Source organism: Periophthalmus magnuspinnatus, chromosome 20 (assembly GCF_009829125.3).
Source record: "Periophthalmus magnuspinnatus isolate fPerMag1 chromosome 20, fPerMag1.2.pri, whole genome shotgun sequence".
NCBI lineage: Eukaryota > Metazoa > Chordata > Actinopteri > Gobiiformes > Gobiidae > Periophthalmus > Periophthalmus magnuspinnatus.
The window spans coordinates 18,672,013-18,686,487 of NC_047145.1; the positions used below are offsets into that span (position 1 = coordinate 18,672,013).

The 14,475-nt window shown below is 39.6% G+C and overlaps 1 protein-coding gene across 1 annotated transcript; it reads left to right on the top strand.

The window, feature by feature from the left end:
- Nucleotides 1-304: 304 nt before the first annotated feature.
- oplah (5-oxoprolinase, ATP-hydrolysing) lies at nucleotides 305-14,107 on the top strand. Its single transcript, XM_033985501.2, has 28 exons — nucleotides 305-547; nucleotides 891-1,082; nucleotides 1,632-1,823; nucleotides 2,223-2,337; nucleotides 2,846-2,969; nucleotides 3,543-3,738; nucleotides 3,813-3,978; nucleotides 4,437-4,575; nucleotides 4,649-4,716; nucleotides 5,370-5,545; nucleotides 5,621-5,761; nucleotides 5,846-5,958; nucleotides 6,038-6,208; nucleotides 6,734-6,871; nucleotides 8,714-8,852; nucleotides 8,944-9,056; nucleotides 9,167-9,318; nucleotides 9,397-9,557; nucleotides 9,635-9,736; nucleotides 9,810-9,984; nucleotides 10,889-11,073; nucleotides 11,557-11,703; nucleotides 12,632-12,766; nucleotides 12,853-13,002; nucleotides 13,076-13,233; nucleotides 13,319-13,479; nucleotides 13,554-13,651; nucleotides 13,737-14,107. Exons 2-28 carry the CDS (start codon nucleotides 912-914, stop codon nucleotides 13,887-13,889), a joined length of 3,939 nt encoding a protein of 1,312 aa, XP_033841392.1. The 5' UTR covers nucleotides 305-547; nucleotides 891-911; the 3' UTR covers nucleotides 13,890-14,107.
- Nucleotides 14,108-14,475: the final 368 nt, after the last annotated feature.

The window sequence follows — 14,475 nt, forward strand, 5'->3', positions numbered from 1 at the left end:
ATTTATTTGTGGGTTTTAAGCCTAAATCATCATTGAATTAAACTGGCAGACACAACATGGAGGGCTGTAGAGTTTAGGGAAAAGGTGGAGAATGTAAACATAGGCTATTCACCTTTTACCTTGTCTGAACAATGGAGTAGTCTACGGTCTGAATGTACTTTAGATTAGATATCAGGCTACTGAGGAAAAACCCAGTGCATTGCCTGGTGGTGCATTGTTTTTCCAAAAATAACTGCTCATCCGCGCAGAAGAGAACCTGAGAACACCGCGACTACAGAAGCCCAGGATGGACAAATTTAAAACTGATCGGGAGCGAAGCGTGACAGCGAAATGCCACAACGATACGTGCCTTAAAAGATGCGCTAATTTTACTTCTGAAAGGAGCGGTGTAGTCCTGGGCACATGTAGCGTGCTGCTGGAGCTGGAAGAGGGCTGAGTTTCGTGGAGGGTGGAGTTAAACACGCCAAACTGGCTTGAGCTCCGAGGTTTTGCGAGAGGAAACCAGTCCCTAGATTAACAAAGATTAACCACCAAGAGACGAGTTGAAGTAAGTGTAACGCTCCTGGGAATAACTGGACATGTTGTTTGAGGGGTTTGGGTTTGTAACATCTCACTGTTGTTTTAAGGAGTTAGTTTTGATGGAAACCGTTAAATATTCACCGAGTATTGTGTCACTGCTGGAGCATTGGTCCATTTGCTATTTGTTATGGATTACTTGTAAAAAACATGCTTATTCCAGGTTATAACGTTCAACTTGAGTAATAGTAAACTTCTTTAGCCTATGGCTTATGTTTGCATCTCTGCCCCTCCCCCTTGTGATGTGTATCTTTATTATATATCTTGTCTTTTCTGTCTTTCCTGTCTCTGCTTCTTTCCAATTTGTCCAGTAGAGGTTTGCCTCCTTTGCCACAATGGCAGAGACCAAAGGAAAGTATGACTTTGCCATTGACAGAGGTGGCACCTTCACTGATGTGTTTGCCCGGATGCCAGATGGGCGTGAGAGGGTCCTGAAGCTGCTCTCCTGGGACCCCCAGAACTACAAAGATGCCCCTACAGAGGGCATCCGGAGAGTGCTAGAAGAGGTGACAAAGACTTTTTAAACTTTATTTCTTATTCTTATTTATTTGTCTGCTTAAAAATGCACTGTGTGGCGTTTTTGATATGGGGCGTCTTCCACCTGCTTGTTTCTGGAGATGTTTCCCTGGAATCTCCCACAGTATAGCTTTAAAATGAATGCCAATCTGTGGAATGCATGCTGTGGAACATTCGAGGTATAACCATAACATCTCCATGGAGACTAGCAGGTGGTGGACCCTCCCCCAAAAATATCATACAGACATCGCATAGTGCTCCTTTAAATTTGAAATGTTGTTGCTACTTAGAAAATGGCTTCCAAACATACAGCTGTTGTATGTATCTAGTGTTGAAATATATGAAATAATCTACATGCAGCGCATTCTTAATATGGCACACGGGGCTTTCTACAGTTCTCGTATTGTTTATTGTTTTATTTAGAGACATTTGGCTTCTGTTAAATTTGTGATTTATTACTTTAGGAATGTCTTAAATCTCCTTTAGACCTGGTTTATTCTCATTTTGACTTCTTAAATTGAGATCAGAGTTTCTGACAGGAAACTGGTAGGCCCTATCCCCGTGACCGGCCTGTGGACACCTCACTGATTGGTTGGATCCGAATGGGCACAACTGTCGCAACCAACGCACTTTTGGAGAGGGAAGGAGAGAGGACAGCTCTGCTTGTCACAAAGGGATTCAAAGACCTTCTCCATATTGGCACACAGGCCCGGCCGAAGCTGTTTGATTTGGTTTGTAGCTCTGTCATTTCCATGTTAATGTTTACAATGTCACTGCAATCAGTTACCTAACATGTTTTTCATAAAAGACGACTTAGGCAAGAGTTATCCCATGAACAAGCTAGTGCACCATTTTGAAATATTGCAGACTTTTATTATTTTTAAAGGGTATGGTGGGAGGAGAAAGTAACATGTATGACGACATAATGCATAATATGTTGGAGTTTGCCCCTATCTGGCTTAACATCAGTGGTCACTTATCTGTGAAAGTTGTCTTCAGGTCAATCTATCGGACCATTCAGCTATTTCTGTTATCAACAACAAGATTACGGTGTAGTGGTGAAATTTAACTGATTGTAAATGACTTCCTGTTATTTATGTCTTGGTCTTTATTTGTATTTGTCCAAAAAGGAGGTTGCTGTACCAGACGTGCTTTATGAGGAGGTGATTGAAGTGGATGAGCGAGTAGTTCTCAAACAAGATGGATGTCGGCTGCCTAGACGGGACCCCAAACGCTGTGTCACAGGTGAGTCTTTAGTGGAACATTATTTAAAATATTAGGCAAGGCAAGTTTATTTGTATAGCACAATTTGTACACCAAGTAATTCAAAGTGCTTTACAGAATAAGAAATCCATTAAAATCACAATACAACAAATCAAATCATAAATAATCACAAATCATCATAAAATGTACATTAAAAGAGAAAGTAGCAGAATAAAACCCTTTCAGTCATGTGCACAGCTAAATAGAACCGTTTTGAGCCTGGATTTAAACATTGTCAAAGTAGAGGTCTGTCTCACATCTTCAGGAAGAATGTTACAGTTTTTAGCTGCATAAAACTCAAACACCGATTCTCCATGTTTAGTCCTGACTTTGGGCATCAGCATGAGGCTGATCCCTGAAGTCCTCAGAGTGTGAGATGGTTCATATGGCACTAACATAGATGTGGTGGCTTTGGTTATTACAATGCAAAGCCATTTCTTGCATTTTCTTCAGGGGTTCACAGAGTTGATATTAACTGTTATTACACCAGGCAGCACTGGAGATTCTCTGGAGGTGTGGAAGGAGCTGAATTTGGAGCAAGTGGAGAAGGACCTTAAAGGAGTTTTGTCCCGGGGAATCAACTGTCTGGCTGTTCTGCTACTGCACTCCTACACGTTAGTACAACCTGCTACTGAAACATACTTGAAGGCCAAGGACGGCTTTAGATTAGATTGAATATTAGTGATAACTTGGCAAAGTGTTTTGAAGCTGGTCTGCTTTGTGCTGCATACATTGTGTCTGCTTATGGTTTCGTATGTTTTCTTTTGTTACTTAATACCTCCAACCCGCACCCAAAATAGTTATACTTATAGTTATATCGTTTTATCATTAAACTTAATCTATAATATTGATCTATGCAAGACTAAGGGGATTACTGACTTCCACAATGCGTAAAGGCGTTGTAGACAGACTAATAATAAACAATTACTCAAACATGTGTTAATGAAACAAAACACAACTCCAGGTATGTTTTGAGGAGGTAACAGCGTTATAACAAGGCTTAAAGCTCACTAGAGTGAATTTTTAATAATACAGGACCTTTAATAAGTATAACTTTAGGGTTGGTTGTTGTGCTAGTTGTAGAAGTAGTGTTTTGGTGTGGTAGTTTGGTGCGGTTTAGTGGTAGTAATCAATAAAATCACTAACACATATTTCAAAGTTTGATTCTGTCTTGTTGCTTTCTTCAGATGGTGTGATCATGAGAAGGCCGTGGGCTCCCTGGCTCGTCGACTTGGCTTCACTCAAGTGTCTCTGTCCAGTGAAGTCATGCCTATGGTCAGAGCTGTTCCTCGAGGCTACACTGTCTGTGCCGACGCCTACCTCACCCCAAAGATACGGCAGTATTTAAAAGGCTTTACAGCTGGCTTTAAGGATGCCCTCAAGGTCTAATAAGCACTTTTGGAATCAATTAGTGACCCATAACCTCTATAATCTCTGTATTGTTTTCTATGCGGCAGAATGTGGATGTGCTGTTCATGCAGTCAGATGGTGGCCTTACTCCAATGGGGCAGTTTTGTGGATCGCGAGCTATTCTGTCTGGGCCAGCAGGGGGCGTTGTGGGGTATGCTATCACCTCATACAGCCAAATGGAGAAGAAACCCGTAATTGGCTTTGATATGGGAGGTAAAAAAATCACTAAATGCAACCCATTACAATAATAGTAAATTTGTATTATTGTTTAAAGGTGCACTATGTAACTTTTCTGATGAGGGAGCCACCACCTGCTGGTCTCCATGGAGATGTTACTGCCTTGACTGGAATATTCCTCAGTGTGGATTTAACATTACTGTCTTGCAGTGATTGAACACATGTGTTCTATTGCTAAAAATACATGTAAAAGCATACATTCTCACTCTGAACGAGGTTGACTCATCTGTAACTTGACATGGAAAAGTTACATAGTACACCTTTAACAACATAGTAGTAGTAAGATTTTTGTTGTTTGGTTGTCAATAACATAGAAGTTTCATTGATTAAAATTGTATTAAAACAATTCAGTAACCACTTTATATGGAACTTTATACCAAACCTAGAGAAAAATTTGCAAAAGTCCCATATTTAAAGACTTTTTACCATTTCAGGGACCTCGACTGATGTGAGCCGATACGCCGGACAGTACGAGCATGTCTTTGAAGCTACAACAGCTGGGGTCACTCTGCAGGCTCCTCAACTGGACATCAACACAGTGGCTGCTGGTGGAGGCTCTAGACTCTTTTTTCGGTCAGTCATAAAGAAACACTGTGTAATTTATATCCTTGTGTTCTATTCCACTTCTACTCATTGGTCCTTTCAGATCTGGGATGTTTGTGGTTGGACCAGAGTCTGCAGGAGCACATCCAGGACCAGCATGTTACAGAAAAGGTACAACTTTAATATGTTCTCTGCATGTATGTATATTTTTCTCTGCTTTCTTTGGCTTTTTTGTTTTTTTGCCCTTGTGGTTTCTAGACTTGACTTCTCTGGTAACACTCCTCCGTACATTGCTCAAACTAAACTCTACACCCGGGGTTTCTGCCTCTTGTAATTCAATATTGTGAATTGGCTCAAGTCCAGAACATTATGTAACTCCAGTTGCCTCAAGATGTTCTCTTTTATGTAATTGGAGGCAAGTTTCCACCCCATAGCTTATTACTGTATAATGCCAAAAGTAAGTACCTGAATATCTCCATGGAGCTATTATTGCTTTGCCTGAAATGTTACGTAGTATTGCATTCAACATATTTTACTCAGTTAACTTGAAACATTCTAGGCAAAAAAAAAAAAATAGAATCAGCAAGTGGCGGGTACTCCAACAGAGAAGTTACACAGTGCACCTTTAAAGAACATCATCCCTTTCTGTAGTGTATATTTTGGGTTTTTTTTCTAAAAGAGAGGATTTTCTTGATATTGTTTGCCTTTCAAAAATATATATCAAAAATCCAACGCTCACATCACAAGTGTTTACCTCCACTATGTACACAATATTGTCATATATTGTAAGTGCTTTTTTTTCTTCTTGTTTTTGTGTCTTGCAGGTGGTCCCCTAACTGTCACAGATGCTAACTTGGCTCTCGGTCGCCTCCTTCCATCCTTCTTTCCCAAAATCTTTGGACCAGGAGAAAATGAACCACTTTCTTTAGAGGAGACAATGAAGCACTTCCATAAACTCACTCAAGATATCAACGTTTTTCTGACTTCTAACCAATCTCAAGTAAAAATACATACTCCAACATGTCCCTATTTGTAATAATGTTAGTAATAATACTTTTATATAATTTATTTTTAGTCTTCAGTAAATGGGGTTAACCTATTAAACAACAGTAAAGTACCAAGCAGCAATTCAGAAATGAGAGTGGAGGAAGTTGCTATGGGATTTATACGTGTTGCAAATGAGGCCATGTGTCGACCAATCAGAGCTCTGACACAGGTGCAGTTTAATTTTTAGTTGGCATGATATTAAATAGATACTTCACGTAGCCAATTTGATAATTTCTTCGAATTTTGTTTTTAGGCAAAGGGGCACGATACGTCTCAACATGTACTCGCCTGTTTTGGAGGTGCTGGAGGGCAACATGCCTGTGCTATTGCAAGAGCCCTGGGGATGAAAAGTGTCTTCATTCATAAGTAATATTTATTATTATTATATAATTTGTTACATCATAATGGTATTGTGGTGAAAGTGTATGTTTTTTGTGCATTTCAGATACAGTGGTGTGTTGTCAGCTTATGGTCTAGCTCTGGCTGATGTAGTGGAAGAAGTGCAGGAGCCATGTTCACTGAAATATGAGGAGGAGTGTTACGTGGAGCTGGACAGAAGAGTGGACAATCTCTCCAAGCGCTGCATTGACACGCTGTGTGCACGGGGCTTTAGCAGGTTAGAACACCATTCATAATTAACTAACTTTCTGTTCTGTTTGCAAATCACTGGCTTTTTTACTCATATTAAGACTGAGTTAACTCATACACAATAAACCTCCATTCTTTTTGCCGATTTTGCATTGACTTTCATTCATTCATTCATTTTCTGCAAACCTTAACCATAGTTACTACTTGCTTAACTTTAACCTAAACCTTAATCTTAACATTTAAACTCTTATATATATTTTAAACCATGTTGTTGATCTACTAATAAAAGATTCATGTCACACCGACCTTTTTGTCCCCATAATATAGGGAAGTCTAGTACTTCCTTCCCTATGACGTCGATATTCAGCACTAAACCTGGACTACAACAGGACCATATCGAGACCTGGGATCAAACTACGACTACCATGAAAACAGCTTTCCCTGCTACTTGAAATTTGGGACTTATGACAGACTAAACCTGGACTTCATATAAGAACTGAACTGGGATCAAACCAGGACTAATTACACTGTGGTAACTTTGTATTCTTCCCAGTGGCCAGATCACAACTGAGGTTTTTCTTCATCTGCGTTATGAGGGGACAGACTGTGCACTCATGGTCACAGCAACTGGATTTCCTCCCAGTGCACAGTCATGCAAAGCTGGGGACTTCCACAGTGCCTTTACCAAACGGTATGTTATTTCTATTCATTTATCAGTTTAAAAATCTATTGGTTAAAGAAGACCTAATGTACAACGGAGTCACTTAAAAATATTATTATCCTGGCGCTACAAGAATAAAGACGTAACATTTTGACATTAAAGTCGTAATTTAATGTGATTAAAGCCAAAGCCAGAAAAAGTCAAAATTTTACGAGAATAAAGTCAATTTTATAAGAATAAAGTCATAATTTTACGAGAATAAAGTTGTACCAAAAAAGTCGACATTTAGGGCTTGATTCCAAAACAAAATGAATGCAGACTGCAAAAGACTGCTGCTTGGATGAGTTAAAAGCTTACATAAATGCCCATTAACGATATCAAACTTTGAAATACTGACATTTCCATAAGTTTGTAAGTTATTAGACAGATCTGCACCGCAGTTTAGCTGCCACCTCTCTACTCGTACGCGTCAATCATAAACTATTGAATGAAGTAGGATACATTTTCTCCCTGTGGAGTGACTGGACTCCTCCTTGGAAAAAGCCTGCAGAGTGTGGTGCTCCCTGGGGCTCACTGGGCAGGATACATGCTGTACTCTGAGCCACAAACAGGTGGAGGAGTCTCAGCACACACCCATACGCTGCTCCGCTTAGCTTAGCTTCTCTACTGTTCTAAACGTGGGTACTTCACGATTAAAATCACCGTTCAAAGATGTGCTCATTGTAGATAACTTCAGCCCCTCATTATGGGCTTGTGGAGCCGTGTGCACTGGTCTGCCCTGGTTTTACGCAACGATTATAATGTAGCCCAATCTCTATTGCCAATGCACTGTCCTGTTTCTGTGTTCAAATGGTTACAGTTTAGTCTAATACACAGAGTTGAAGGCGGTTTCAGTCTCTCGATCCCGAATTCTTCATGCGGGATCGACACCGCATACTGCCCTCACTGTTCCCCATTACAGGGTCTGGAGCACTGCGTACACCCTGTATGCGTGATGTTCCAGATACACTGTGTGCAAAGACTCCTGCACCTGTCCTGCCCAGGAGCACTCAGCTACTTACAGAGGCGCATGGGGGTCATTTATGGGGAAATGATTCAACAGTCGTAAATGTTTAAAAGGCCAGTGACATAAATTTCTACTATTGTACATAGGTTTTAATAAAATCTTTTAACTCAAATAAGGGCCATTCTCTTGCACTCTGGCCGTGGTGGCGAATTGCTCTTACCTCTAAATCTGGATAAAATGACATCTTTACATTGACTACAACTTGTAAAATTACAACTTTATTCTCATAAAATTATGATTTTATTCTTGTAAAATTACGACTTTAATGTCAAAATGTTACGATTTTATTCTTGTATCGCATAATTTTATTTTATTTTATTTTTTTATTATGCAGGCATAATTGTATAATAGTACTCCGTTGTACTATTATACTTATGTCTGCAATATCATTCTAATCTATGACATCCGTGGATCATTATGTTATAATTTGCACGTTTAAAATCGCAATATTGATCTAAAACGACTTAACAGAAGAAGTCAGCTGGGTTCTGCATTAGAAAACTGCAGTGCCCAGTGGCAGCCCATCACCGTAAACGTCATCACAACAAAGAACCGTGTAGCTGTCGGCCGCTCCTATGGATTACTGCAGATCACACTAGTGACGTGTAGCTGATTTTTTTTCGTTTGTACTAAAATGACAATGTGACGCTGCCAAATCCTACGCGCATCACTGAAGAAAATGAAATTGAAGAACAAAGCAAGTACAGTGCATCTTGAAAACAATTAAAGATTGTTCTTTAAGGCAAGTGTGTTATGGCTATATGCAAACATTGTGTATTGAGATGTTCATAGTTATTCTTTTGCAGTTACTTGAAGGAGTTTGGCTTCACGATCACTGGCAGACCCATTGTGGTGGATGACATCAGAGTCCGAGGATGTGGAAAATCTGGCATCAAATCATTTTTCAAGAAGTCAGGGGAGCAGAAAACAGCAAAACCAGTTACAGTGTGTATCACAACAAAAAACTCAAAATAGTCCAAATAAACTACATTGTTGTTGAATTGTGAATTATGCTGTTAAATGTTTTTTTTTGTAGATCACTAAGTGCTATTTTGAGGGGGGTTATCTTGACACCAATGTTTATCTGTGGGAAGAACTGCCATGTGGCTACAGCATTCAGGGACCAGCAATCATCATTGACAAAAACAGGTAAAAAATGTAACTGTGAAACAAAATAGTTTTTAGTTCAGTTATAGTTTATTAATAGTTCTTTTGTAATTTTGAAAAGTACATTGAAACACGGCTGTACTGTTTCCCAGCACTATCCTGGTGGAGCCCTGCTGTGTGGCCAGGCTGACAGAAGGGGGCGACGTGTGTATTGATGTTGGTTCGGACCCCCACTGTCTCCTGGGCACTGAGCTGAACAGTGTGCAGCTCTCCATCTTCTCCCACCGCTTCATGAGCATCGCAGGTACTTTTACACCACCCACACAGGATCAAAGTAATCTACACCAAAATAACAGCTGTGTTTTGATTATTTTTCCAAAAGAACAAATGGGCAGGGTGCTCCAGAGAACTTCAATCTCCACAAACATAAAAGAACGTCTGGACTTCTCTTGCGCGGTGTTTGGGCCAGATGGAGGCTTGGTGTCCAATGCTCCCCACATTCCTGTCCACCTGGGGGCCATGCAAGAGACTGTCCAATATCAAGTCTGTATTTGAATTTAATCATTAATACTCTTTTATATTGTGAAAATACTAATATAATGTTACTGTTATTCATGCAGATTAAAGCTATGGGTAGTAACTTAAAAGAGGGTGATGTTATTCTCAGTAACCATCCATGTGCAGGGGGAAGCCATCTCCCAGACCTCACTGTCATCACACCAGTAAGTGTATCATAAACATAAAAGACTGATATAGTACCAAAATTTCGTCTCTTACCATTGTTTATCTTTCCAGGTGTTCAGAAAAGGCATAGGTGCGCCTGTTTTCTTTGTAGCCAGCAGAGGGCACCATGCTGACATAGGGGGAATCACTCCAGGATCCATGCCTCCACACTCCACCTCACTGCAGCAAGAGGGCGCTGTATTCATCTCATTTAAACTGGTCACAGCCGGGGTCTTTCAAGAAGAAGGTATAAAATGTGTACTATGAATTGTGATGAGTGCCTTCTCACTGACTGCTGAGTACTTATTCTTAAAGGGCCCATATTACGCTATTTTCTGATTTTTGTCATAATGTTGTTTCCTCATCAAAAACAGACCTGGAGTTATGTTTTGTTTCATGCACACATGTTTAACACACAAACCTGCATATTTAGGCTGAGTTCCTCTCCCAAACAGAAAACACTCCGTTCCACCTTGTGATGTCATGAGGTAATACAGGAAGTACTTCACTGTGTTTTAAACACCATACTCCTTCACTAGAATCATTTGGATGATTTCAGCCCTAGAATTGCCAATCTCTACTGACCTAAAGGTAAAAGGAGCTGTTAACTTGAAAACTACTGCTTCATGACATCACTAGGTGGAAAAGAGCATTTTGAGCTTTGGAGTTGTAGATAAACTAATAATAAATTGTTACTCAAACATGTGTGAATGAAGCAAAACACAACTACATGTTTCTGAGGAGGCAACAACATTATAACATGATTAAGAGCTCACAAGAGTCAAGTTTGCATAATATAGGACCTTTAAAATTAGTCAGTTCAGTTACTTCTCAGTTACCTTTTTATATATTACACTCACCTAATAAACAGGATCAGTTGGTACAATTCAATATTTTAGCATCATATTATTGTTGTAATTGTGCATTCGAAAATGGTAAGTAATCAGTCCAGGTCTCACTCAAATAAGAGATTCATCTCAAGAAAACTGTTTATATAAGTCTTATTAGTTTATGATGTGGGTTATAGTTTTACCCCCCGAAAAATTGCTTGGTTGATAAATCATGCCACACATATTATACCACCTTCGTTTTAAGACTTTATAATAATTCACAATAATTATTCCTCTAATTTTAACTTTTGTGAACTTTAGCTGTAACTGAAGCACTCATGGCTCCAGCTCAGTACCCAGAATGCTCCGGGACTCGTAATCTCCATGACAACCTGTCCGATCTGCGGGCTCAGGTGGCGGCCAATCAGAGAGGGAGCCAGCTGGTCGGGGAGTTGATCGACTGCTATGGTCTGGCTGTTGTTCAAGCTTACATGGGATACATTCAGGTAATAACTAAGAACATGTTTGTGAAGAGCTGTAGTGAACGATATCGGAGAAATGCTTAATGAGATGTTATTTTATATTGGGGACTAAAGTAGCAAAATAGGAAAAAAATACTTCAGGCAACGACTATAGGATTAATCTAAATGCATCTGCTTGTAAGATTGTCAATAACTCAATTCAATTCAATTTTACAACTTAAGCTGCCCAAATTGCTTCACATAAACTACAAACTAACATACATGACCATTCACACACACAGTGCCTCCCTCTTTTCTGTATCACTTGAGAAAACAATAAAACAACTACGACTCTGCCCATGCCAGCTCATCCTTCCCACAATCAGGGAATAATTTAGCTACAATAACCAATCATAAAGACTAAAATATACATTAAAACAAAAGCTTAATATGGTTACTAAGGTAATTATGTTAACTATGATAACTAGAACTATAAAACTAGAGGCACTTGTACTGTTTATGTTTCAGAGTAATGCAGAGCTCGCTGTGCGGGACATGCTCAGAGATTTTGCCCAACGCAGACGACATCAGACCGGCTCTCTGGAGGTGGAGGCCGAGGATTTCATGGATGACGGATCACCAATCAGACTCCGCGTCCAGATTAATGAAGAAGAGGTATGACGCAACTCTTTATTTATATACCATACAACAGACATGTTTATTCATTGGTTTCTGCTTCCTGTTAGAGGCCCTAATTTTTCATCATTTTGAAAGTAATCGAGAGCAACAGGAAGAACATAGTCACAGACATAGTCATCAGTTTCCAGTGTTGAAATAAACCGACCAAAAGCTATAATTTTTTTTTTTTGTTATAATCAAGTTGTTTAGTACCGCTCATTATTCACTCTATTATTCACTTTCACTTTCACTGAGGATCCCCATCAAAACTCCATTCAAATAACTGCATCTCCTTTTTTTTTTTACCTATTCCTTTCATTTGTGTTTTGTCTGTCTTGAATTGTGTGAAGCATTTTTGTGTGTCATGAAAAGTGCTATACAAGTGTAATGTATTATTCATAGACTGTATATATAAATGGACATGTCTAACCTGGTAGCCAGTGCATTCTAAATAGCTTCCAGTTCTATGGACACTTTACATTACAAAATCAACTTTCTCTGTAACTGCTGCTGTCAGGCTCGTGATTTTGGTCTTAAAATGTTTGTATTAACCCGCTCTGCATGATCCTTCCATTTTTATTTTGCCTTTGTGTCCATAACTCAACATATGAACATTAATAGGACAAATTAACTTCCTACTTTCCTATAAGTCGTTCTCATTAGAGTTAGCAACAGGTTTGATTGACAGCATTGCTAAGTGCCTGCTCCCTGCTAAACCAGCAGTGGGGGTGGGAAGGGGCATTACCTGCAACAGTTCTGCTTCAGATGGGCTCTTTTGTTGCTTGCGGTAGGAATACCTAATATGGAACTCGACTCCAAAATTGCCTCTATAACTGCTAGCCTTGATGAGCTCTTCCTGAGGCCTAAGCATTGTTGTAACTGTTCACTTTTCAATCTTTATTTCACATATTCTTTAACTGTTCAGGGCAGTGCTGTCTTCGACTTCAGTGGGACAGGGACAGAAGTTTGGGGGAATTGCAATGCTCCTCGTGCCATCACACTCTCTGCTCTTATCTACTGCCTACGCTGCATGGTTGGACAAGACATCCCACTTAATCAGGTAAAATTATAAAACTTCATGTTTGAATTATTTTAAGTTGTGTAGATGGTATAAAGTTGTTTTGAAATTGTTATTCCTTCACCCAGGGATGTCTAGCTCCCATCAAAGTTATTATTCCTCCTGGTTCAATCCTCCAGCCCTCCCAAAACGCAGCTGTAGTAGGTGGAAATGTGCTTACTTCACAAAGAGTTGTTGATGTTATCTTTAAAGCATTTGAAGTTTGTGCTGCCTCACAGGTAAGAACCCAAAGCATGAGTTGGAAATTTTAAAAGTATTTTATTTGCAGCTAAAGCCTTTTTTTTATTTCAGGGTTGTATGAATAACATCTCCTTTGGTAGTGAGAAGGTTGGATACTACGAGACAGTGGCTGGAGGAGCTGGAGCAGGACCAAGCTGGAACGGGCGGAGTGGAGTCCACAGCCACATGACCAATACTCGTATCACGGATCCGGAAATACTGGAAAAGAGGTGACAGATGTGACCCAAGACTGCATAACATTTAAAAATACTGCAGATTGGTTTAAATGTTCTGTAATGACTGTTCACACTGCAGATATCCAGTGATTTTGGAGCAGTTTTCATTACGACCCAACTCAGGGGGGGAAGGGAAATATTTAGGGGGTGATGGTGTGATCCGGAAACTGCTGTTCAGAGACAAGGTGGTTCTGTCAGTGCTGACCGAGAGACGCTCGTTCCGCCCCTATGGCCTCGACGGTAAACATTTTGATTGACAATTACAAATTTACACTTACACACAAATTTTATAAAATGTTCAATCCTGTGGTCAGGTGGTGAGGATGGAGCTGCGGGACTAAACCTCCTTCAGAGACAAGATGGCAGACTCCTCAACCTGGGAGCCAAGACTAGTGTCACTCTTGAACCAGGGGTACGTTTTTATTATTCTTATTTTATATATTTCAAAAATATATTATCATTATTGTCACTGATTAGCTTTCTTTGTCTGTTTACAGGACATATTTTGCCTGTACACACCCGGAGGAGGGGGTTATGGAAAAGGGGAAGAAGCGAACGGAAAACCCCAAACTAAACGCCGACGCTTGAATGAAACATTCCCGGAGAGAGGCAGTGTCTTTGAATACCGAATGGCACAAGAGGGAGTGTGAGCAGGCAGGGTGAGCTAACCAGTAAGACACAAGGGGAAAGAGAGGAAAGAAATGAAAGAGGTCAGATTTCATCTTAATACTGTGAAAAACCTAACGCACACTGTAGAAATACATACCATAATACTATGGTCTTCTTTTTCATATTACAACACTGCCAGATTCAAATAAAATGTGTTAAAATACTTTGTATCATGTCAATAAAATCTAACTGCAAAGCCAACTACTTGTGTACTAAATATTTCAAATAGATGATAGTTTATACTTTATATTGGCATTCAAGAAGACAACAGCTAGTCCTTTTCCTATTTAATAATTGTTTTAATCGATAAATAAGTAATAATTATTACTATTCCAAAAAAGTTATATAGACCATTCAGTGGACAACTGGATGGCAGAGGGATTACACAGACAGACCACTCAGTCTCAATAAGTGAAAGTGAAAGAAGACTCAGTATTACAGTATTGTCTCTACTTGTTGCACACTAAACTGTACAAAGAGAAAACAGGGACTTGTCCATAGTGTGAGGCAACATTGAAATGACTAAAGGATACTTTTACATGTTTGGGGGAAGTGCCTGCTTAATGC

Bases quoted from the DNA above. Each gene is read 5' to 3' on its own strand.
- oplah (XM_033985501.2), top strand. From the start codon at position 912: ATGGCAGAGACCAAAGGAAAGTATGACTTTGCCATTGACAGAGGTGGC. The intron at 11,704-12,631 runs GTATGACGCAAC...TTAACTGTTCAG, and splicing joins TCCAGATTAATGAAGAAGAG to GGCAGTGCTGTCTTCGACTT. The intron at 13,234-13,318 runs GTGACAGATGTG...TTCACACTGCAG, and splicing joins CCGGAAATACTGGAAAAGAG to ATATCCAGTGATTTTGGAGC.